General features: G+C 52.2%; 8 protein-coding genes across 8 annotated transcripts, besides 29 other annotated features; 4 read left to right on the forward strand and 4 right to left on the reverse strand.

Annotated features, from left to right (window-relative positions):
• Positions 1–356: 356 nt before the first annotated feature.
• On the reverse strand, positions 357–2,609 carry EKO05_0003184 (uncharacterized protein; the record flags this gene model as incomplete). Its single annotated transcript, XM_038945232.1, has 1 exon — positions 357–2,609. One exon carries the CDS (start codon positions 2,607–2,609, stop codon positions 357–359), a length of 2,253 nt encoding a protein of 750 aa, XP_038801742.1.
• Positions 2,569–2,624: a tandem repeat.
• Positions 2,625–3,049: 425 nt separating this feature from the next.
• Positions 3,050–3,078: a tandem repeat.
• A 40-nt stretch (positions 3,079–3,118) lies between these two features.
• On the forward strand, positions 3,119–5,414 carry EKO05_0003185 (RING-type E3 ubiquitin transferase; the record flags this gene model as incomplete). Its single annotated transcript, XM_038938104.1, has 3 exons — positions 3,119–3,295; positions 3,378–3,521; positions 3,573–5,414. 3 exons carry the CDS (start codon positions 3,119–3,121, stop codon positions 5,412–5,414), a joined length of 2,163 nt encoding a protein of 720 aa, XP_038801743.1.
• Positions 3,301–3,345: a tandem repeat.
• A 5-nt stretch (positions 5,415–5,419) lies between the features above and the next one.
• Positions 5,420–5,514: a tandem repeat.
• Positions 5,515–5,768: 254 nt separating this feature from the next.
• Positions 5,769–5,797: a tandem repeat.
• A 23-nt stretch (positions 5,798–5,820) lies between these two features.
• Positions 5,821–5,861: a tandem repeat.
• Positions 5,862–5,905: 44 nt separating this feature from the next.
• Positions 5,906–5,978: a tandem repeat.
• Positions 5,979–6,073: a tandem repeat.
• A 14-nt stretch (positions 6,074–6,087) lies between these two features.
• Positions 6,088–6,172: a tandem repeat.
• Positions 6,173–8,038: a mobile genetic element.
• Positions 6,175–6,178: a direct repeat.
• Positions 6,179–6,790: a long terminal repeat.
• Positions 6,179–20,127: a mobile genetic element.
• Positions 6,625–6,656: a tandem repeat.
• Positions 8,039–8,419: a tandem repeat.
• On the reverse strand, positions 8,877–10,287 carry EKO05_0003186 (uncharacterized protein; the record flags this gene model as incomplete). The annotated part of the gene is made up of 3 exons (XM_038937669.1): positions 8,877–9,728; positions 9,788–10,031; positions 10,082–10,287. The coding sequence occupies 3 exons, from the start codon at positions 10,285–10,287 to the stop codon at positions 8,877–8,879; spliced, it is 1,302 nt and encodes a 433-aa protein (XP_038801744.1).
• Positions 10,294–10,358: a tandem repeat.
• EKO05_0003187 (NADH kinase) lies at positions 10,792–12,096 on the forward strand (the record flags this gene model as incomplete). Its single annotated transcript, XM_038945233.1, has 1 exon — positions 10,792–12,096. The coding sequence occupies one exon, from the start codon at positions 10,792–10,794 to the stop codon at positions 12,094–12,096; it is 1,305 nt and encodes a 434-aa protein (XP_038801745.1).
• Positions 11,167–11,202: a tandem repeat.
• On the forward strand, positions 12,214–13,311 carry EKO05_0003188 (uncharacterized protein; the record flags this gene model as incomplete). Its single annotated transcript, XM_038945234.2, has 1 exon — positions 12,214–13,311. One exon carries the CDS (start codon positions 12,214–12,216, stop codon positions 13,309–13,311), a length of 1,098 nt encoding a protein of 365 aa, XP_038801746.2.
• Positions 12,314–12,408: a tandem repeat.
• On the reverse strand, positions 13,702–14,349 carry EKO05_0003189 (uncharacterized protein; the record flags this gene model as incomplete). Its single annotated transcript, XM_038945235.1, has 1 exon — positions 13,702–14,349. One exon carries the CDS (start codon positions 14,347–14,349, stop codon positions 13,702–13,704), a length of 648 nt encoding a protein of 215 aa, XP_038801747.1.
• Positions 14,555–15,556, forward strand: EKO05_0003190 (uncharacterized protein; the record flags this gene model as incomplete). The annotated part of the gene is made up of 2 exons (XM_038937923.1): positions 14,555–14,799; positions 14,851–15,556. 2 exons carry the CDS (start codon positions 14,555–14,557, stop codon positions 15,554–15,556), a joined length of 951 nt encoding a protein of 316 aa, XP_038801748.1.
• On the reverse strand, positions 17,877–19,102 carry EKO05_0003191 (uncharacterized protein; the record flags this gene model as incomplete). The annotated part of the gene is made up of 2 exons (XM_038937871.1): positions 17,877–18,524; positions 18,575–19,102. 2 exons carry the CDS (start codon positions 19,100–19,102, stop codon positions 17,877–17,879), a joined length of 1,176 nt encoding a protein of 391 aa, XP_038801749.1.
• Positions 19,439–19,517: a mobile genetic element.
• Positions 19,458–19,508: a dispersed repeat.
• Positions 19,508–20,127: a long terminal repeat.
• Positions 19,509–21,375: a mobile genetic element.
• Positions 20,128–20,131: a direct repeat.
• Positions 21,312–21,383: a mobile genetic element.
• Positions 21,374–21,423: a dispersed repeat.
• Positions 21,415–21,858: a dispersed repeat.
• Positions 21,859–22,016: a mobile genetic element.
• Positions 22,017–22,127: a mobile genetic element.
• A 4-nt stretch (positions 22,128–22,131) lies between these two features.
• Positions 22,132–22,192: a mobile genetic element.
• Between the last annotated feature and the right edge of the window lie 478 nt (positions 22,193–22,670).

Raw genomic sequence — 22,670 nt, forward strand, 5'->3', positions numbered from 1 at the left:
GCTTGTTATACAACTGAAGGCGGGCTGCAACAGGAACTTCTAATCGTCTTCTCGTACTCCCAGATCTCGACTTCCCTCCCGCGGCAACTGGACTACAGAAATACCCGACAGGTACTAGCCACGCCTGACGACTCAAAACCAAAGTACGCGAGACGAGGTCGTTCAGCAAAGATCGGCGCGCTAGACGTAATTTGGCCTAGTGCAGCACGCAAGCTGCAAGCGCTGGCGTGGACCTTACTCTCTTACCAAACATAGACAATCTTTCCTTGGAAAGTTGGTTTCGTAGCTGTGCGGTCGATATATGGCATGCTGGGTATCTTCATTGTCATATGAAAGTAGTTGGGTATCTTTTTCGCTCACTCCTGCCCCCAGTTCGGATCGTCATCCACCTCGCCCACAATCTCCACACCCTCCTCCTGGAAAGTGACCGTCTTGTCCTTTTGCTTCCTCTTCTTCTTGCCCTTGCCGTTTTGGTTGTCAGCCGCGCCGTCGCCGTCATCGGTCAATCCGGCGAGTTTCTTCTGCTTCTCGCGCTCCTCCTTTTCTTTCAGGGCTTCGTTGATCTGCTCACGCATGCGCGCCTCTTCCTCCTCGAGATCGCGCTTGATGGCGTCGGCATCGGCGAAGGATTCTTCTTCCATCTGGGAGGCGGCGAGGAAATGGTCCCAGTGGGAGGCCAGTTCGGACTTGCCGCGCAGACAATCGCGCACAATCTCCGGGTTCTCGCGTTCCTCGCGTGTGAACTTTGTTTTGATGCTGCGGCGCGTCATACCAGGGAACATGTGCGCTATCATTTGAAAGTCGGTGCCGAAAGAGCGCAGTCCCTGGTAGAAGATATCCGTGGATTGATGGTTCCACCTCTTGCCCTGTCCAGGAAGCACGAATTCGTTGGGGAACCGCTTGTTGTTCTTCATGAAGCTGCGATTTGTGATGCGTGTAGTAAGGTCGTCCTCCTCGGTGATGAGCATAGCGTCGATTTCGCGATCGGCGTCGCGCTCGCGGTCAATGGTGCCCGAATCTTGAATGAGCTCGATGCGGCCGTCCACGACATGGTAGCGGGGTCCAGTCGGGGTCGGCTCGACTTGGCCAGATTCAAGGAGCTTGTCGACGGCGGCTTGGGTTTCCTTTGTGGAGATGTGGCGAGCATCTTCTTCGCGGCGGCGCTCTTTGACGGCTTCCCAGTCGATCTTGCGCATCTCTTTCTCGCGGCGCGAGAGCTTGCCTACGCGGATGTTGCGCGATGCCAGGTCGTCCATGCACATCATGTCTGGGTCGATGATCTGTTCTTCGGCGTCGGACGGCGTGTCTTCACGGGGAGGTCGACCTCTACGCTTTGGTTCCTCTGAGCCGTGTTTGGCTGCAGCAAGGGCTGTCTTTCTCTTCTTTGGCGCGCGCGGCTTGCGTTTGGGTTTGGCAGGCGCGTCGCCGTCTTGGTCACCTTGTCCTTCGGCGAGCTCTGCTTCCTCAGCCCGCTCCTTCCCCTTGTCCTTGCTCGGTTTTCGCGGCTTCTTGGATGGGGGCGCGGCTGGTTCGCCGTCTTGGTCGTCTTGGTCGTCTTGGACATGTGCCGTCCGCTTTCCAGTCGCTCTGGCGCTGAGTCGTGATTCTGTGGGCTCTGCCTCGTCCTCGTCCTCGTCACCGTCCTCCTGTGCCTCTCCTTCTGCGGCCGCCTCGGGTGCGTTCTTCTCGGCTCGGGGTTTGGGTGGCGCGCGCTTCTTCTTTGCGGGTGGCTCGGCAGCGCCACTGGCCTCGCCGCCCTCGTCTTGTGGGTGATTGACGGCTGTCCACGGCAACGTCCTCCGCCCGCGCTTCTGCTGGGTAGGGGCTGTATCGACAGGGGGCGTTGCATCGGTGGTGGTCGTAGATGCGGTCTCGGCAGGAGGGGTTGCATCGGTGGTGGTGGTAGGTACTATCTCGACAGGAGGGGTTGCATCGGTGGTGGTGGTAGGTACTGTCTCGACAGGAGGGGTTGCATCGGTGGTGGTGGTAAATGCGGTCTCAGGCTGTGGGGGAAGCATGACAGCTACGGGGACCATGGGTGCGCTCTGGCGCGAGGGCGACTCGACGCGCCTCCTCTTGGGTGATCTTCCCGCGTCGATGTCATCTTTGAGAGGCTGTGGGACGTGGTGGGTGTGGGTGTGGGTGTGGGCGTGTTGGGTTTGAATGTGTTGGGCCTGGACGTGTTGGGTCTGGACGTGTTGGATCTCTGGTGCTGCATGTGGCTGTGGCTGTTGCTGTGGCGGACTGGGTGCTGGTGCTTCAGGTGCAGCGGTCGCGGGAGGTGAAGCGTCTTGTGTGGTAGGGACAGCAGCGCTCCAAGACGCGGCGGCGGCTGCAGGAGACAGTGGCTGGAGGGGCGCCTGGGTGGGTGCTGGCGTGGGCAGCGGCGCGGCGGGGGCGCTCAAAAACTCGGCCGAGGGTGCGGAAGTGGCTGCGGGGCCGGCGGCAGAGGCAGCTGTGGGGCCGGCGGCAGCAGCAGCAGCAGCAGCAGCTGGCCGTCTGCGGGCGGCCTTGGGAGCAAACTTCTTGGCCGATGTGTTCTTGTTGATGAAGGAACTGAAGGTCGCGGGCGGCGGCGGCGGCGGCGGTGGGGCGGCGTCGTCGGCCATGGGGGCGGGTGGCGGGTGTGGGCTGTGGGCTGTGGGCTGCTCGGTGCAGCTGGGCGCGGTTATGTCGACATGTGCGTGGCGGGCGAGCGGGCGGGCGAGAGGGAGAGCGTGCGGGTGGGAGAGCGTGCAAATGCGAGTGCGAGGGTGCAGGCGAGGGTGCAGGCAGGCGTGCACAAGCACAAGACCCACCGGCCCCAGGCGCGCGTTGCCCCTTGCGGCTGGCGCGCTGCCGTCGTTAGCTCGTTGGCGGCTGTCTTCGTTTTGTGCGTGTCGACGGGCACTCGAGTCTTCTCCTCACCTCTCACCCCTCTCACCTCGCCCCGGCGCCGCGCACATCCACCCACCCACCCGCCGCCCGCTCTGCTGCCGACGCCCGCTCTGCTGCCGACGCCCGCTCTGCTGCCGACGCCCGCCATCCCCTGCTCGCCGCTCTCTCGCTTCCTCTCCCCTCTCCCCTCTCCCCTCTCCCGACGGCTGCCTGTGCCCGCCACGCCGTCGTCGCCTGTCCGATGAGGCTCGAAGCCAGGACCGTCGCACCCCCGTCGCTGGACCCCGTCAAGATGGAGGACCGCAAGAGGCCCAGCGCCCACGACGACGCTGCCCCGCCCGCCAAGAGGCAAGCCGTGACCGTCAACGGTGCTCGCTCGCATCCAGACGCTGACATGCCGTGGAAAGATGACATCGAGGTTCGCCCCCCCGCCCCGCCCTCGCCCGCCCTGCCTCGCCAGCGGCCCCGAACTCTCTCGCTAATCCTGCCCTCCCCTGCAGGCCTACCAGAAAGACGCCATCCTCCGCCAGATGCGCGAGTACAAGCGGGAGAAGGCGACCCTTGAGGCCCAGCTCAACGACGTCGAGTCCCGTGCCAAGTACCACGACGACGAGCTGCGCACAATCGACACGTGGTTCGATCAGGTCAGTCCTCCCCGCACCCTTCCAGTACACCCCCCGCTGACCCTCGGCCAGCTGCTTGATGAGATCAAAGTCCTGAGTGGAGACCGGCTGTCAGGTGATGCTTCATCGCGAACCGTGCCTCCCGCCCTCCTGTTCGAGGACAGCGACAGCTTCAGACAACACCTGTCCAAACGGAAAGACACCATCCTGTCGTCGCTGTCTGCCCTGTTTGCCAAGTATCCGCCTCAAAGCCCGGATGTTGCACATCTCCAGCAGCAATTGTCAGAACTGCTCGCAGCACAGAAAGAACACGTTGTGCAATGTCAAAGAATCACGACGGAGAAAGAACAGCTTTCGGATCGGCTAGACACCGCTACCCACCGCTATCTCGTGGCCGAGAAGAAGATTGACAGGCTCAAGAGCCAGCAGGTCCAGAAATTGGAGCAGTCGGCAGTAGCCACCACAGTCAAGGAGGAAGCACCGTCTGCCGGCGTGAAGAAGGAAGCCACCAATGGTACCACGCCAGAACCTGCTGCGAGCCAGGAGCTGGAGACTGCGCGGAGCAAGGCGGTAGCCGAAGCGGCGAAACGGAAAGCACAGCTCGAAGACGTGGAGAAGGAGAACAAGAGGATGACCGAGGAGTTATCGGCGTTAAAGGTTAAGCTGACTGGACTGTCGGACGATGATTATGCCAAAACCGACCTGTTCAAAGCAATCAAGTCTCAGCACGAGGACGTGATAAAGAGGATCAATCACCTGGAGGCGACTAACATTCAGCTGCGGGAAGAAGCGCAAAAGTATCAGGCCGAACGGACTGCTTACCGGATAAAGATCGACGACGAGTCGCGTTCTTCGTTGGCTGAGTCAGAAAGTGCGGTATCGCAGGCCGAAGCCAATCTCGCCCGTATCCGTAATGCACGCGACGAACTCGTCGCTAAAAACCACATACTCGAGACGAGTCACAAGGACAGCGAAGCCTCGAACGCCCAGTCAAAGGAGCTCGTGAGCGCTTGTGAAAGCCGCATTGCGGCTCTGGAGTCGGAGTGCGAACGACTGCGATTGCAGATTGCCGAGCACCAGCCAGGAGAGCCCATGGAGACGGACGATTCGACACCTGAGCAGCTGCGCAGCAACATCTCCAATCTGGAAAACCAACTCAAGCTTCTCAGTGGCGAGCTGCCGTCCATGGAAGCTGCGTGGAAGAAGGCGCAAGCCATCGCAGGAAAGAAGATTGCAGAGCTCGCTGCGTGGGAGGAGAACGTGGCCAGAGCCAACGCCGACAAAGCCAAGGCGGACCAGAAGTTCTTTGCAGCCATGAAGGCCAAGGGAGAGATGGAGCAGCAGATCCGCATCCTCCGATTACAAGCGGCAAAGTCGACCGAAGTCGTGTCGCAGCTGAAAGAGGCGGACTCGCTCAGCCGATCGCTGGTCGACAAGCTCGAAAAGCAGACGGCTGAGATGCGGTCGCAAATGGACGATCTCTCTGTGCAGCACCGCCAGCTACAGCAAAAGATCAGCGAGAACAGCATCGCAGCCGAAAGGCACGCCAGCCAGATTGCCGAACTGAAGAAGCTGGTCGAGACCAAAGACGCCGCCTATCTCATCGCGAGACACACGCAGCGCGAAGCGTGCACCGAGCGGGACGGACTCAGCGCCCAAGTCGACGGCTTGAAGGAGCAGATCCAGGTGTGGAAGAAGAAGAGCAAGGGCGAGCAGAGCTCGGACGCGGCGCTGATGGAGTCGATGTTGCAATGTCAGATATGCAAGAGTAGGGTCAAGAATACGTGCATCAAGACGTGTGGCCACCTCTTCTGCCACGACTGCGTGCAGGACCGGCTCACGAACCGAGCGCGCAAATGCCCCAACTGCGGCAAGGCCTTTGGCAGCAACGACACGATGCGCGTGCACCTCTAGCACCGCAGCACAGCACTGCAGCACAGCACTGCAGCACAGCACCGCATCACAGCACCGCATCACAGCACCACAGCACGTGCAACTCTAGCACCCACAGCACGTGGTGGTGGAGGTGGAGGTGGAGGTGAAGTGAAGCGAAGCTTTGGTAGGCCTGTACAATACCTGTTTTCCTATTCTTCTCAAGCGATGTCAAGTCAGTCTGTTGCACGGCGTTTTCGGTTCTCGGCAGCCGTAGCCTAGCGGCAGGGCGGCTATCCAAATCCACCCTTCTTCCCCTACCCCAGGGTCGGGCAAAGCACGTACGGCGCAGGGCGGAGGGCGGAGAGTGCAGACATGCAGATGCTTCTCCAGACGCGACTCGTCTCGTCTCGTCTCGTCTTGTCCTCACTTCAGCGCTGCAGGGTACGATAGAGAGAGAAAGAGAGAGAGAGAGAGAAAGAGAGAGAGGATGAAACGTCTGCGAGTTCCGTACCTAGGTACTCTCGCCTCTGATGCGAATGCGAATGCAAATGCGAATGCGAATGCGAATGCGAATGCGAATGAATGTGAATGCGAATGCGAATGAATGTGAATGTGAATAAATTTAAATGTGAATGCAAATAAATGCGAATGAATGTGAATGTGAATAAATTTAAATGTGAATAAATGTGGATGTGAATATAAAATAAAAATAAATGTGAATGATTGTGAATGTGAATGTGAATGTGAATGTGAATATAAATGTGAATGTGAATGTGAATGTGAATGCGAATGCGAATAACGTATTTAACAGGTGAGTCGGCCACACGGGCGAGTTGGCCACTCTGCCAAGACCACACCAACATTCTACCTTATAACGCAATAACTTAATAACAACATAAACCTACGCCCTTAAAAGAGGCTGTAATACAGCTTGCGCTCTAGGCACTTAAATAAGACGCAAACCTTACTATATAACGCGCTGCAGCCATATACAACACGCCTTACAGTACACTACATAATTAATATACAGGACAACCTGCACAAGCTGATTATACGCTAAGTTAATAGAATATAGATTAGACTAAGAAGGATATAATTACTAAGTACATTCTTAAGCTAGATGCATAAGGATTTGCCCCTTAGCTAGCTGCTATAGCTAATATAGCTAATTCTTTGCGTGCTAAGCGCAATATAGGCTATGTTAGTATAAACTAGCCTAATATATTTATTAAGCGCCGCCCTAACCTTAAAGTAAAGTTTAATTATAAGTATAACTATAAGAGAGCCCTCTATAAGGATCTAGAGATTATATAAGGCTAGTTTAGGCTTATAGCAAATGTTAAAGCTAAGTATAGTATCTAGAATAATAACATGTACAACTTTAATAAGACAGGCTTTATAATAGGCTAGATATCTACAGGAGTAGTTGTTATAGGTTTAGAGTGTTAAGGACAGCTAAAGGTAGTGTAGTAGGGTAATTAAGAGTAGACAACAGTTATATAGGGCATTAATGGCACAGAGTAAGCTATTCTACCCTTTATTATCTTTAAAGGCTGTAACTACCTCTCTGCCTGGTATAAAGAGGACAACCTACCCTACAACTAGGTTATTAGAGTCTCTAAGAACAGATAGACTACTAACAAGCTTAGTCTAGACTAGTTAAAGCACTTTAATGCCTATACAAAGACGCGCACCTAAGGAGTACACTAGCTGCTCCTTATTAATAGCCATAAGAGCCATAACTCCCTTAACTTCTAATAATACTGTAAGAAAGTAAAGATTATTATACTGTATATGCCTCTATACTTATCTTACCTCTTATAACTACTAGATATAGGTTGTTTTGCCCCTCTAAAGAAGGTATATAGGTGCTAAGCTAAGAATCTTATATATAACTATATTACTTATATTACTAAAACTAAGTTCCTACTATGCTTTATAGACGCCTATAAGGAGACATTTACTTCTAGCAATATCTAAGAAGGCTTCTAAGGCGCTGGAATAGTCCTCTTTAACCTAGAATAGGTTATAATAGGTCTTAATGTCCGCCTACGTACCCTACTGCTACCTACTATAGAAGATAAGCCCTAGCAGTCCTAAACCTTAAGCACTACCCTATAATTAGGGTCGCAATTAACGCTAGTTTAAGAGAGGATTTAAAGGTATGCAAGCAGCTTACTAACTTTAATAGTTAAGGCCTTTAAAAAGCTTGCTAAAGGCGCAGCTATAGTAGCGCATAAGCTAGTGTTAGCTTAAAGGGAGATTACTAGGCTTTAAGTAGTAAATAAGGCTGCTACGCAACGTAAATTGCATAAAAGAAAGCAGTTACAGCAGGAGAGAGTCCTAACAGCTAAGGAAGGCCTTTAATTAACTACTCTAACTAAGTTTAGGGCGCATAGTAATAGTAAGAAGGTAAGGAAGCAAGTATGTGTTAAAGGAGGTAAGGTAACCTAAAGATGCTGTAAAAAGTGCTATAATATAGGGTATAACTTACATACATGTAAAAAGCCTAAAGAAGGTGTTACTAAATAATATTATATACTGTACTACTATAAACAATACTAATGTAGGCTAATACAAGCCATAATAGGGTAGAATGTTGGTGTGGTCTTAGCAGAGTGGCTAACTCGCCTGTGTGGCTAACTTACCTGTTAAATACGTTAAATATAAATGTGAATATAAATAAATATAGATGCAAATAAATGTAAATGCAAATAAATATAAATATAAATAAATGTAAATGTAAATAAATGTAAATGTAAATAAATGTAAATGTGAATAAATGTGAATGTGAATATAAATGTAAATATAAATAAGAATGCAGATATAAATGTAAATGCAAATAAATATAAACGTAAATAAATATAAATGTAAATATAAATAAATGTAAATATAAATACAAATATAAATAAATATAAATATAAATAAATGTAAATGTGAATGCAAATATAAATAAATGTAAATAAATGTAAATGTGAACAAATGTGAATGCAAATAAACATAAATTAATCTAAATAAAAATAAATGTAAATGCAAATATAAATGCGAATGATATCCACAATTCCTCTATTCTTCCTTCTCCCCTGCGTGGTCTATAATGTGGTGGTTGGATCTTAGGGTGTGGTATAGTATAACACAATATAGTATAGTACAGTATAATGTAGTATAATGTAATAGGGTATAGTAGAGTATGTTGGAATAGGGTATAGTAGAGTAGGTTAGAATAGAGTAATAAGCAGCCTATAGCTAATCCACGCTGTCTAGTATCTATTTCTCTACGCATTTACATCTTAGGGAGTAATATAGTAGAGTATAGTATAATATAGTATAATATGGTAGGATATAATACGGCATGGTATGGTACGTTGGAATAGGGTATCAAGCAGTCCACAGCTCATCTACGTCGTCTCCAGCATCCATCCATCTACACTTCCTCTCCTGTCTTTGCTTGGTCTTTGTCTTTCCGTCTCCAACACGTCTACACCCGAGTCTTGCTGCGATCTACTTCCAACGCACCACCTTCAGCACCATGGTGAGCGTCTTCCACAGCACGTTCAGCAACAGGCCGACGGCGGCGATGGGGACGAAGACGCGGACCCACTCCCAGCTCTTCGCGGGCCGCACCTCCGTCTCGATCCAGCCGGCGCCCTGCACCGTGTTGCCCGAGTCGTCGAGGCCGGTGGCGTCGTCGGCGGGGAAGCGGTTGTGCTCCCTGTAGTACTGCAGGAGGTCGTCCTTTTCTCTCCAGCGCGCGACGAGCCAGTGGTTGAAGACGGCTTCGTCGCCGAGAGGTATGTCGCGCGTGGCGAAGCGGCGCCAGTGCATGTTGACGCTCTTGGGAGGGCGGCCCTGGAAGTAGCTGCCGTAGAGTGAGAAGAGGTCCTGGCCGTATTGGCCGGCGGGGACGCCCTCGTAGGCGAGCGTGCAGTCGTACATGTATTCGACTGTATCGCGCAGCTCCTGCAGACAGTACGACAGGCCGGTGGAGCGTGGGAGGAGGGCGTGGCGCAGGTCTGGGATGCCGTTCTTGTCGGCCCACTTGCTCGATGCCACGCGCCCGTTGGCGGACAGGTTGGTGCCCTCGGGGAAGATGAGCAGCCACATGGGATTCAGGCCTTTGGGGTTGGCGGCTGTGACGGCGGCGTCGTGACGGGCGCTGAGCTTCTTCAGGCGGTACTGGAAGCGCTCCTTGTCGGTGGCCCACTTGCGGGAGAGGAAGATGAAGCCGTAGAGCATCATGCCGGTGCCGAGGACGGGGATGTAGCGGATGGACTCTTTGAGGATGATGTACAGGTGGCCGTGCATGGAGGAGGTGTAGGCGATCCACCAGAGGTAGACCCAGTCGGTGTAGATCTGTGGGCGGTCAGCGGGGGAGGGCGGTTGCGGACCGGGGTGGACCGGGGTGGACGGACCTGGTGGTTGGAGACGAGGACGATGCGCTCTGGGAAGTCGCACTCTATGCGGCCGTCGTCGGAGCTGCGGAGCTGGCCTCGCACGCTGGCGTCGCCGCTGACTCTCATCTTGACGGGGGCCCACCAGTAGGTCATGGTGGTGGTGACGATGCCAAAGTGCTGCTTGGTCATGGCCATCCAGGCGTAGAAGAGGTCCCTGCTGTAGTAGTAGAGCGGGAGGCCGATGGCCTGGGTGATGAAGATGCTGGCGGGCGTGTCAGCGGCATGGCGGGGCGGCAGCTGGCGTCGACGTACGCGAAGATGCTGCTGGCGAAGTAGACGGCAAAGGCGCACATGCGCAGGAACTGCATGAGGGCGCCATGCTTGACCCTGCCCGCGGGGTGGTTGGAGTGGGCGCGCCCAGCCAGCTTAGGTCGGCCGTTGGAGTGCTTCTCTTGGGCGGGGACGGAAGGCGACGGATGGCGCTGCTTCAGCCCCGCGTGCGCCGTTGTCGTGTCCATGGCCGGGGCAGTGGGAGTGGGAGTGGGAGCGGGCGTGGGCGTGGGAGTGGGAGCGGGCGCGGGAGTGGCAGCTGTCCGCTGGGCGTGCGGGAGGAAGAGGCCGGCGAGCGCAGGGTGTGCGCGTGCCGTGGTGGTAGGCGGTGGACGGATGTCGGCGGGCGAGATGTCGACGGGCGAGGCTCACGGCGTGCAGGGACAGCGGCTGGCCAGGGCGGGCATGTGACGCTGTCGACGCGCGCACGGCCATGACACCAGGCCCCACACCAGGCCCCACCTCACCCACGCGGGATCCGAGGACGGAGCTGGAGCGCGCCAAGGCCAGACCAGGGGAGCTTTGGCGGTCTGCGTGTGCGTGTGCGTGTGCGTCGGTCTGCGTGTCTGCGTGTGTCTGCGTGTCTGCGTCTGTGTGCGTCTGTGTGCGTCTGTGTGCGTCTGTGTGCGTCTGCCTGCGTCTGTCTGCCTCTCTGCGTCTGCGAGACACGTCGCCGCAAGGATGAGCGCAAGATGAACCGCACCGTGCCCGCCCACCACCGCGTCCGGCCGTGGCGGCGTCATGGTTGTGTTTTGTGCGCGCGACCGCTGTCCACCACGCCGCGCCGTCTCGACATCAGGCCCGTCGCCCAGCTCCCCCCGCGCACCACGCCCGCGTACGTCCAGTCGCCGACCAACACGCTGCTCAGCCTGCAGTGGCCCTCGCCGCCGCGCAACGTCCTCATCACCAAGAAGAAGCGCGCCCCCCACATCACCGCCTCGCTCCTCGAGTTCGCCGCCCACATCCACTCCACCTACCCCGGCATCAACGTCATCCTCGACCGCGCCTCGGCCGTCGAGGTCCACGCCCAGCTCGCCTTCCCCGTCTACGCCTTCGATGGCGCCGTGCCTGACCTGTCCGACCGGACCGACCTGGTCTGCACCCTCGGCGGCGACGGCACCCTGCTGCGCGCGAGCAGCCTCTTCAGCCACGTCGAGAGCGTCCCGCCCGTGCTGAGCTTCGCCATGGGCACCCTCGGCTTCCTCGGCGAGTGGAAGTTCCACGAGTACAAGCGCGCCTTCCGCGAAATGTACATGAGCGCCGCCCCCGACACGTGCGCCGCCCTGTCCACCTCGCTCGCCCCCCCCGCCCCGCCCACCTCGCCAGACGCTCCCCTCGACCCCCCGCTCTCCTACGCAGACATCCGCGGCAAGGCCATGGGCCCGCACCGCACCGCCAGGGTCCTGCTGCGCAACCGCCTCAAGGTCGGCATCTTCGCCCCGGACGGCTCCCGAATCGGCGGCTCCGGCGACAACTACGCCCTCAACGAAGTCACCCTCCACCGCGGCTCCAGCCCCCACCTCAAGATCATCGACGTCTACATCAACAACCGCTTCCTCACAGAGGCCGTCGCCGACGGCATGATCATCAGCTCCCCCACCGGCAGCACCGCCTACAGCCTCTCCAGCGGCGGCAGCATCGTCCACCCCCTCGTCCCCTCGCTGCTCCTCACCCCCATCTGTCCGCGCTCGCTCTCCTTCCGGCCGCTCGTCCTGCCCGCAGAGACCCCCATCACCCTGCGCCTCGGCGACAAGAACAGGGGCAAGCAGGTCGAGGTCAGCATCGACGGCAACACCGTCACAGAGGGTCTGGGCTCTGGCATGGAGGTCCGCGTCATGGGCGAAGACGTGCGCACCAACACAGGAGAGTGGCATGGCGGCGTCCCTTGCATTGTGCGCGCCACCGCGGGGAGGGAGGACCAGACCGAGGACCACTGGGTCGGAGGCTTGAACGCACTGCTGAAATTCAACTATCCCTTTGGAGACCAGGATCCTTGATCATCACCACGCCGCCCCCTGCTGTCTTGGGTGATGTAATATACAAATCTGTACCATCTGCAGCACGGCACACCTCTTCCACCACTGTCGCTGCCATGGATTGCTCTTTCCTTTACGATGCTCACGCCTAGGATACGCTCCTACCTCCCTTCCTCCTCAACTTGCAAGAGCACTCGCGCCAGAGGGTTAAAACGTCTACTCGACCACGTCTTCTCTACATCATCATCATCATCATCATCATCATCATCATCATCATCATCATCATCATCATCATCATCATCATCATCATCATCATCATCATCATCATCATCACGCATCAGCTCACACTGTGGGCCTTACGCTGCATCCATTCACTCGTCTGTCACTGCCATTATGCATTCCTGCATCACGACTCTCCTCTTCCTCCTTGCCACCCTGTCATCAGCATTACTCGCCCCGTCCCAAGACCTTTCAACCCTCCTGCCACCCTCGCCGCCTACGCACCAACCCTCCACCTGCCTCACACGGTACTCCAACTACTGGGACGCGACAGAAAACTTTGTCCTCTTCAACTCGCCCAACGAAACTCACTTCGCCTTCACCCTTGTCACCAAGTACCTGAAGTTCTACCCCAAGACACTCACCCAATGGCTGGACGTCAGCGGCTTTCAGGTCGTGAACGCATCTACCATACCGGACTCGGAGCTCTGCGGCTGGCTGAGCGCTGCTTCTGTTGAGATGAACGGCAGGCTTCGTGGCACCGTGGGCTACAAGTACAGCGGCAATGCCTCGCTGCGGACCATAACCCCCAGGCACCACATCTACAACCACATGAACACGCGGCCCAGCGATCAGACTTTGCGCACAATCACAGCCATACTGCGCGCCAACGCACCCGACGCCGACACCTACTACTCCATGACGCTACTCCTCGGCTCAGCATGCGGCATCCTCGGTTTCGTCGTGTTCTCCTATGGCCTGGTCCTCACCCTCGAGCTGAACAAGCGAATGAGAGCAGCCCCGACCGACGTCGAGGATATCGAGCTCGATCAGATCAAGGTGCACGACCTGTCTGGCGCGGGAATGCAGCGGATGAACGCTGATCCTGAGACGGATGGACCGAAGTGTACCATCGAGATCACAACCCCTGCTGTTGCTGGCGCGGATACGTCGTCTTCCAAGACCAGCGCGGCTGATCCTCCGCCCATTTACTCCCTCGATGGTGTCGGCCGCTAGCCTTTGCGGTGAGGTGGTCTTGTTTTTCTTGGGCTCTGAAGTTTGTCTCCCGCCTTCTTGTTGCGTATTTGGTCTTTGTAGTTTTGAATGCATTTTGATACCCATTCAATTTGAATCCAAGTCCCAAGCGAAGACTTTACCAAGTTCCAAGCGAAGACTTAACCAAGTTCCAAGCGAAGACATAACCAAGTCCCAAGCGAAGACTTTACCAAGTCTCAAAGCGAAACCTTCACCAAATCCCAAAGCTACGTGATACGCAGATACCTTCCTGAGTATACAAATCAGAGGGCGAGAGCCGGTGCCGGATGGGCTAGGACAAGCTGAACACGGCGATGGCGACGGTAGATGGGGCCTCATGAAGACACAACAACACGTCCCTCATGTAATGCGTCAGAGAGCACTCGAATCTTCTCCAGCTTGTGGCACATCGGCGGGTATCAGCACCGTTGGTCCATAGTCAAAGGGCTCCACTATGGCTGAATGCTCTACACGCGCACTCTCCTCTTCTGTACCCAATCGATAAGCTCGCGTCTCGCAGACATCAAAGCGACTCCCCTGGACGAGAAACTCGATGAACCCTCGATGCGTAACGAGCACGATATTGCGATGCTCCTTCGACAGCTCCTTCAGCCGCCTGCGAACGCTCTCCGCACGCGCAGTCGCACCTGCCATGGTGTGAGGCGGATACTCCCACTCGCTCGCACAGTCTGCGAAATCGAGCTGCGGGAACTTGGCAGAGATGGCTTCTCGAGACAGGCCTTTGTTGCACTCGGCCTCGTAGGTTTCGCGCAGGTCGGGCCAGATCTGCACGTCCACTGGGAGCGGAGTCGTGCTGAAGACGGCAGGGAACATGTTCATCGCAGTCTGGATCGTGCGGGTCATGGGCGAGATGATGATCAGGTCAGGTGCTGCGGGGATCTCGATGAGCCTCGTGGCTTCTTGCCCGGAGCTTGTCAAGGGAGGGTCGCGGTGAGGGTAGCCACGCTCGACGTTGTGGAGAGACTGCCCGTGCCGTACGATGTGTACCAGAGGCTCCATGGTGGGCCGTATACTCTCTGCGACTGTATCACAGGTTCGATGGCGTTACGAGCCCGCATGCCATGTATACGATAGATTAAGGTTAAGGTTGTGGGTCCTTTACCCCCTGCATAGATCACAAGCGCGATGACGTTTCGCTTATCGCGCTACCCAGAAAAAAAAAGGTTCCGTCCCGCGATGTCGGAAGAGCCCCAACAAACACACGATGCTACACCGCAGTCTACGGCCGCTGTGCACGCCCTTTCAGCTTCCCAGGCGCGCGGCCCAGGTGCAAGTGGGCAGCGCGAATCCATTGCCGGCATGGTCGCGCTCATTCCACGCCTCTTCCCGCCTGCGGGTCGTCGATCTTGCGTACAAACTCCACGACAACAACGGAAAGGCAAAGGGTGACCCAATCGTGATGATTCATGGCCTGTTCGGCAGCAAGAGGAACAACCAGAGCGTTGCCAAGTAGGTGGCGACCCTGCTGCTCCTGCGAGGCCCTCACTGACCTCCCACCAGTGTCTTTGCGCGCCATCTGTCCCGCCCCGTCTATGCCATCGACACACGCAACCACGGCGACTCCCCGCACCACAAGACACACAACTACATCGCCCTCGCCGAAGACGTCGAAGCCTTCCTACAGAAACACAACCTGAAGAACTCGACCCTGATCGGGCACTCGATGGGCGCGAAGACCGTCATGGCAATGGCGCTGCGCAACCCCTCGTGCTGCGCGAACATCATCCCCGTAGACAACGCGCCCGTCGACGCAGCCCTATCCTCTGACTTCCCCAAGTACGCCGAGGGCATGAAGAAAGTGGCCGAAGGCGCGCCCAAGAGCCAAAAGGCCGCCGACCAACTCATGCAGCCCTACGCCCCCGCGCTGCCCGTCCGACAGTTCCTGCTCTCCAACCTCGTGCGCCCCGCGCCGGGTGAGCCGATGCAGTGGCGCATCCCGATCCAGGTGCTCGGCAAGTCGCTGGACAACATGGCCGACTTCCCCTTCACGGACCCGGACCAGCACTGCTTCAGCAAGCGCGCGCTGTTTATCCGCGGCACGAAAAGTCGCTATGTCACCGATGAGGCGCTGCCGGTCATTGGACGCTTCTTCCCCCGCTTCGAGCTCGTGGATCTCGATTGTGGACATTGGGTTATCAGCGAGAAGCCGGACGAGTTCATCAAGGCGGTTGTGGACTTCCTGAGCGAAGAAGAGCAGTCATCCTGAGTGCTGTTGTTGTGTGGTGGTTTGTTTTTAATCTTTTTTTTTTTTGGAGTATCGAGGACGCGTTCATGTAGATGAGACTGGTCCATTCATACCCCTAGATTTCATAGCACGTATACACTCCAGAAAGGACTCCGACGGTGAGTGCACAGTAGTAATAAGTCGCTCTTCGTCCTCGTTTACTTGTTCGAGGCACGTCTTTTCCTCTGCGATTGCGTTTCCTAGCCGGCATGCATCCAACAATCACTCTTGCTTGTCATCCAACGACGAATTACGAGCGCTAGATAGGTATCCAGAGTCGCCGGCGGCTAACGACCGTTCAACTCTTGCGCTAGACGGAGCTGAAGGTCTGGTTCAATGGGACGTGGGACGAGCGCAGCGCGTTTTTGTCGTGTTTGAACGCGCGAGCCTGTTACTGCGATGGTCCATACGAGCTTGCCATGCTTGGACGTACAAGAGAATTGCAGGCCGATGATCTATATACGCTTACCGCGTTTGATCGTGCGAGAGCATCACCAATCGATGGTTCGCGTGAGCTTGTCCTCCTTGAACTGGCGAGAGGATTGCCGGCCGACGGTCCGTTCCAGCGCGTCGAGCTTGGAGGAAAGTGAATCCGTAGTCCACGTGAACTCTTCATCACTGGTCGTACGAGATGGTGTCCAGTCGCCACTTCATGCGAATAATCGGCTTCCGGCGTCAGGGATGGTTGGAGGTGAAAATGAGTCTCGATCGAAAAGATACTGGCATCCGTCCTAAAGTGCACGTCTGCAGACGCCACACATGCACAACCGACAAAGCAAAGCTGTGCGCCGGCGGCACATTGACGATAAACCTGGGCTGGGTCCAACACGAGTGCGCTAGGCCAAGAGCATCCGGACCAACACTTGGCCAAAGCAGATTCGTGCGCAAGCTACAATCTGTGCGTGAATGCCGCACGTGTAGCTGACGATGAGAATTCACGCACGTATACCGTGAGATGGATCTGTCCCTATACCGCCAAAGCCATGCCTGCGATCGCTCCGTTGCATGACCGATCATTCCGCGGAGTGTCCGATTCGAGCGTCTAGTAAAGATAACCTTTCTTTGACAAAAGTCATTAAAGCCACGATCGATGGCAAGGATACGGCTACATTTGCGAGTTAATCTTTGATCGGTATGGAGAATGTGCCTGACATCCCGCATTTGTAGCCAACACGAGAGTTATGCATGATGCGCGTTCCTAGCACGCATGAGAACAGATGCGCCACCATTGTTGATGGCTTTGTTTCGCTCACCGGTACGCCTGACGCTTCTGAACTGAGCACAGGAAGGATGGCCAATCGATCTGGCTGTCTGAGATGACTTGCATTGATGGGATGTTACCGAGATATGCGCGGTGCCCGCTTCAACTACGGCAATTTCGTAGAGAAACAGCTTCTAGGTAGAGGCTACGGACTATAATATCCCTTGCAGTACATCACTTGTCCATCATATCAAAACACTTTCTCCACTACTCTCTGTCACATACACCTCTACAGAACCTGAATATCATGGTGTGTTTTCCTCTGCAACTCCATAGATTCGTTCGCCTGATACCACAGAAGTCAAGCGGCTCCAAGAGCGAGTATGCAGCATGCACAACTTTTGGCTGCGACGGTCAGGACATTCGAAGAGGCGATCAATGCCCTAAATGTGGCGCAACCCGTCCCCACAACGACGACTAGACAAATCACTCTCAAGCTGTCTTTAAATTAGCAAGGAAACTTAGGACGAAGCTCACTCGCAACTTCTATCGGTCTCTTCGTGGGTAGTAAAGATGTCACAGGATATGTAGATAAGGCCATATATTCGCTCATTTGCATTCATCGCATCGACCCATCATATGGCTCCTCACTAGCAACCACATCATACCATATTGCTTGCCGTATATGCCAGTGTTTTGTACTACACTTCCACTCATATCCTCAGTCTTGAGTCTGCCGACCCATAGCAATATTGACGATAATCACAATCATGATTAAGCTACCTGTTGATCAATGTCATAGTCGACGTGGTGCACTGTTCATTCTCTACTAGGCGTGCTAGATTGTTAATGCCACATAAAGGTCATTGAGCGCCTTTGACAGTCATGAGGGTTTGGTGACAGAGCATATTCTACACTCAGCAGGCACTGTATTCCAGAGGCGTCAAGAATTCGGGAATCTCGGACCGCTGTAACATCTTGCAATTGCTCGTAATTATGTTTGCGTGTTCGTCATGTCATTCTACCAAGTCCTGAAGGTCATTCGACAGCGCCGAAAAGCTGCAAGCATACGCTAAGTGCAGTACAGATAAGTATATCAAATCATTGAATTAATCCAATCTCTTTATAAAAACCGACTTTACCATCATGCCAAAGCCAGAAGGCGTGAGCGAAATCCTGCACTGCAGAGTTACTGAGCACCATGGACAACGTGCCATCAAGCAATTGCTTCTTCTCAATCTCTTCTACATATTTGATATATGTTTCTCGTTTGTTGCGTCTCTCACGGACCGAGGGTGGCTCTTGATGTGAAGATCCGTTCATCGCTGCTGGAACAACCCCGAGATCCTTAATGAACTCCACCAGCTCCCAAGGAGCTACAATCGCGTCTTCCCAATCGATTATCGCCTTAACGTTACAGTCATTATCCATTAGGATATTGCTGCGATAGAGATCACCGTGGATGACAGGGAAAGGACCTCTCCGGAAGTTGTAAGATTTAGCGAATTTGGCAACCTGCAAAGGAAACCCCGCGAGAGAGTTCCACACTTCTTCGAAGTGTTCAGGAGGCGTTCGTCGTTTGACCTTATCCTTTGAGAACGGAAAAACCGCACCCGTAGCCCACTGCGCGAAGAAGTCCGCTGGCGTCTCAAAGGGCCCGCCAATTCCAGGTATTGGCCCCACCGAATAGCCGTTACTTGTCTCGGTGATGCATCCTATCATAGAGAAACGCACCGAAGACATGTCTGCCTGTTCGCATGAGATGGACACGGAATTAATCAGCTGTGAGTGACTGTTACCTGTATTCTTGCCATTGTTTTGTAGTATCTCTCTTCCCATCCAGCCGTTATCTGAGCTTTCTTTGAAAAGCCCTCGCCAAGCACATTCATACCAGTGTCTGCATGAACATATTGCTGTATAGTAAACGCAGCTCTAACTGGATTGTCCTCTGCCGTACGATATGCAAGTATCTTAGGAACAGGAACATTGGACTGCTGTTGGATGGCTCTAATCGTGTAGACTTCGTGTAGCAACCTCTTACAAGAGTCTGCAGAGGGTGGCGTCTTCTGTACTCGTGCGATCCATATGTCTCCATCGCTGAATTCAAGTCTTCGGACAATATGCAATCCTCCTTCGCTGCAAGCTGCGGAAAGTTTGCAAGCGATATCAACATTCTTGTTTGTGGACGCTCTTTGCTTCTCTGCAACGGCAATCTTTCGCAATGCCTCCCAGTCAATGAAAGCCGACATGGATTTGTCGCTCTTCATCTCTACCCAGCTTGGCAGAGGAGGAGTTCCGGCAGAGCTTGCGACTGGACAATGTACCATGTTGTATCTCAGAAGTGAGGGGAAAGATGGCAACCAATAAATCGCAGCGTTTGCGCGGTGCTTTCGAGACACTTTGTCGAATGTACGGGAGATGAAGTGAGAAGGATGCGAGGATCTGATTGATGGAGGCAGTTCTCAGCGCTAAGACCAAGATAGTCTGGTTAAATGCTGTACGAGACTAGGTTGGTTGGTTGGTTGGTAATTCCTACACGGTTTCAGCCGCGAACCAGCAGCTATGCCTGGCTGGCAGGCTTGGCAGACAGCCGACGCGGTGCGGATGTTGATCCGCGCCGCCCCATTTTATCCCTCGAAAGGAACCATTTGTCCTGTTGACCTACTGTCAGATAATATGCTTAATGTGCAAAGATACTAATAAAGGTAAGTAATTAATAATTATCTGTTTAGATAACGTATTCAACAGGTAAGTCGGCCACACGGGCGAGTCGGCCACTCTGCCAAGACCACACCAACATTCTACCTTATAACGCGATAACTTAACAACAACATAAACCTACGCCCTTAAAAGAGGCTGTAATACAGCTTGCGCTCTAGGCACTTAAATAAGACGCAAACCTTACTATATAACGCGCTGCAGCCATATATAACGCGCCTTGCAGCACACTACGCAATTAATACACAGGACGACCTGCACAAGCTGATTGTACGCCAAGTCAACGGAATATAGATTAGACTAAGGAGGATGTGATTGCTAAGTACATTCTTAAGCTAGATGCACAAGAATTTGCCTCTTAGCTAGCTGCTGTAGCTAATATAGCTAATTCTTTGCGTGCTAAGCACAATATAGGCTATGTTAGCATAAACTAGCCTAATACATTTATTAAGCGCCGCCCTAACCTTAAAGTAAAGTTTAATTGCAAGTATAACTATAAGAGAGCCCTCTGTAAGGATCTAGAGATTATATAAGGCTGGTTTAGGCTTATAGTAAATGTTAAAGCTAAGTATAGCATCTAGGATAATAACACATACAACTTTAATAAGACAGGCTTTATAATAGGCTAGATATCCGTAGGAGCAGTTATTACAGGTTTAGAGCGTTAAGGACGGCTAAAGGCAGTGCAGCAGGGTAATTAAGAGTGGACAACGGTTATACAGGGCATTAATAGCACAGGGTAGGCTATTCTACCCTTTATTATCTTTAAAGGCTGCAACTACCTCTCTGCCTGGTACAAAGAGGACAACCTGCCCTATAACTAGGTTATTAGAGTCTCTAAGAACAGATAGACTACCAACAAGCTTGGTCTAGACTAGTTAAAGCACTTTGATGCCTATACAAAGACGCGCACCTAAGAAGTGCACTAGCTACTTCTTATTAATAGCCACAAGAGCTATAACTCCCTTAACTTCTAACAATACTGTAAGGAAGCAAACATTATTACACTGTGTATGCCTCTATACTTATCTCACCTCTTATAACCACTAGATATAGGTTATTTTGCCCCTCTAAAGAAGGTATATAGGCGCTAAGCTAAGAATCTTATACACAACTATATTACTTATATTACTAAAACTAAGTTCCTACTATGCTTTATAGACGCCTACAAGGAGACATTTACTTCTAGCAATATCTAAGGAGGCTTCTAAGGCGCTGGAATAGTCCCCTTTAACCCAGAACGGGTTATAATAGGTCTTAATGTCCGCCTACGTACTCTACCGCTACCTACTATAGAAGATAAGCCCTAGCAGTCCCAAACCCCAAGCACTACCCTGCAATTAGGGTCGCAATTAACGCTAGTTTAAGAGAGGATTTAAAGGCATGCAAGCAGCTTACTAACTTTAATAGTTAAGGCCTTTAAAAAGCTTGCTAAAGGCGCAGCTATAGTAGCGCATAAGCTAGTGTTAGCTTAAAGGGAGATTACTAGGCTTTAAGCAGCAAATAAGGCTGCTACGCGACGTAAATTGCATAAAAGAAAGCGGTTACAGCAGGAGGGAGTCCTAACAGCTAAGGAAGGCCTTTAATTAACTACTCTAACTAAGTTTGGGGCGCATAGTGATGGTAAGAAGGTAAGGAAGCAAGTATGTGTTAAAGGAGGTAAGGTAACCTAAAGACGCTGTAAAAAGTGCCACAACGTAGGGCATAACTTGCGCACGTGTAAAAAGCCTAAAGAAGGTGTTACTAAATAATATTATATACTGTACTACTATAAACAATGCCAATGTGGGCCAATACAAGCCATAATAGGGTAGAATGTTGGTGTGGTCTTAGCAGAGTGGCCGACTCGCCCGTGTGGCCGACTTACCTGTTGAATACGTTACCTAATTTTATATGTAGGTAACTAACCCCTAAATTAACTAAGGTTAACGTACTCCACGGTCGAGCGGATCACACGATCGAGCGGATCACTCAAGACCCCACCAAAATTGCCTAAAACCACAACCCTTTATCTTAACAACCACGCAATAAAATCTTCTAAAATTTTCAGGACAGGGCTGCACTTATATAAATAAGAGTATTTAAAAGTCTTAGAGTGCTAGAATCTATAACACAGACGTTATTAAGCGATTACTGTTTTACAGGGGTGTTTAGCACTATTTGCAAGCTATTTCTATAACTATTATAGCTATAAAGCTGAAATCTAGATATGTACTTACCAATAACTATGCAATACTATTCTGAGATTTTAAGAAGATTTTATTGCGTGGTTGTTGAAATAAAGGGTTGTAGTTTTGGACAATTTTGGTGGGGTTTTGAGTGATCCGCTCGATCGTGTGATCCGCTCGACCGTGGAGTACGTTAACCCTAACCTGGTTCGGCAAGGTTGGTCATCTAACACACCCCCTTAGCTTTAAGGCTCTATTAAAGCTAGATATTTAGCTCTTATTGTACCTCTAGATTAGTAAGCTTTTAGATAAGTAATTCTATTTAGGTGTTAGCTAGCTTTCTTTGTCTAGTGTTGTTCTAGTATATGTATTAAAGCATCTTATTATTAGGTACATTAGAGGGGATACTTATTGTTATTATTGCTAAGAGAGATAGATAAGTAGTACTAATAACTAATTTCTATAAACCCCTGTAACAAGTTTATAGAACTAGCCTTAGTTAATAAATTGTATTTAATTAGTGTCTATCTAATAGCTTATCCGGGAGAATAACTTACACTTTAGAATAACTAGCATGTTTTTTTTCTTTTCTTTTTTAGCCTTTTTAGCTTAATTTACTACTTTACTATTTAGTAGGTATAGTAGAGAGAAAAACTAGCAGGTTCTCTAACAAGATATAACTAGCAGTTTAAAATAACTCGTAGTTTAGAATAACTAGCAATTTGAAATAACTAGCAGTTTGGAATAACTATTAGTTTGGATTAAATAGAAGTTAAGAATAAATAGAAGTCTAGAATAAATAGCAGTTTGGAATAAGTAGCAGTTTGGAATAAATAGCAGTTTAGAATAACTAGCAGTTTAAAATAGTTAGTAGTTTGGAATAACTAGTAATTTAGAATAATTAGTTTTTTTTTTTTCTTTTCTTTATAGCCTTTTAAACTTTATGTACTACTTTACTATTTAGTTAGTATTGTAGAGAGAATAACTAGTAGACTTCTTTAGTAAGGTA

The sequence above is a fragment of the Ascochyta rabiei genome, chromosome 4 (assembly GCF_004011695.2).
Source record: "Ascochyta rabiei chromosome 4, complete sequence".
NCBI classification, from domain to species: domain Eukaryota; kingdom Fungi; phylum Ascomycota; class Dothideomycetes; order Pleosporales; family Didymellaceae; genus Ascochyta; species Ascochyta rabiei.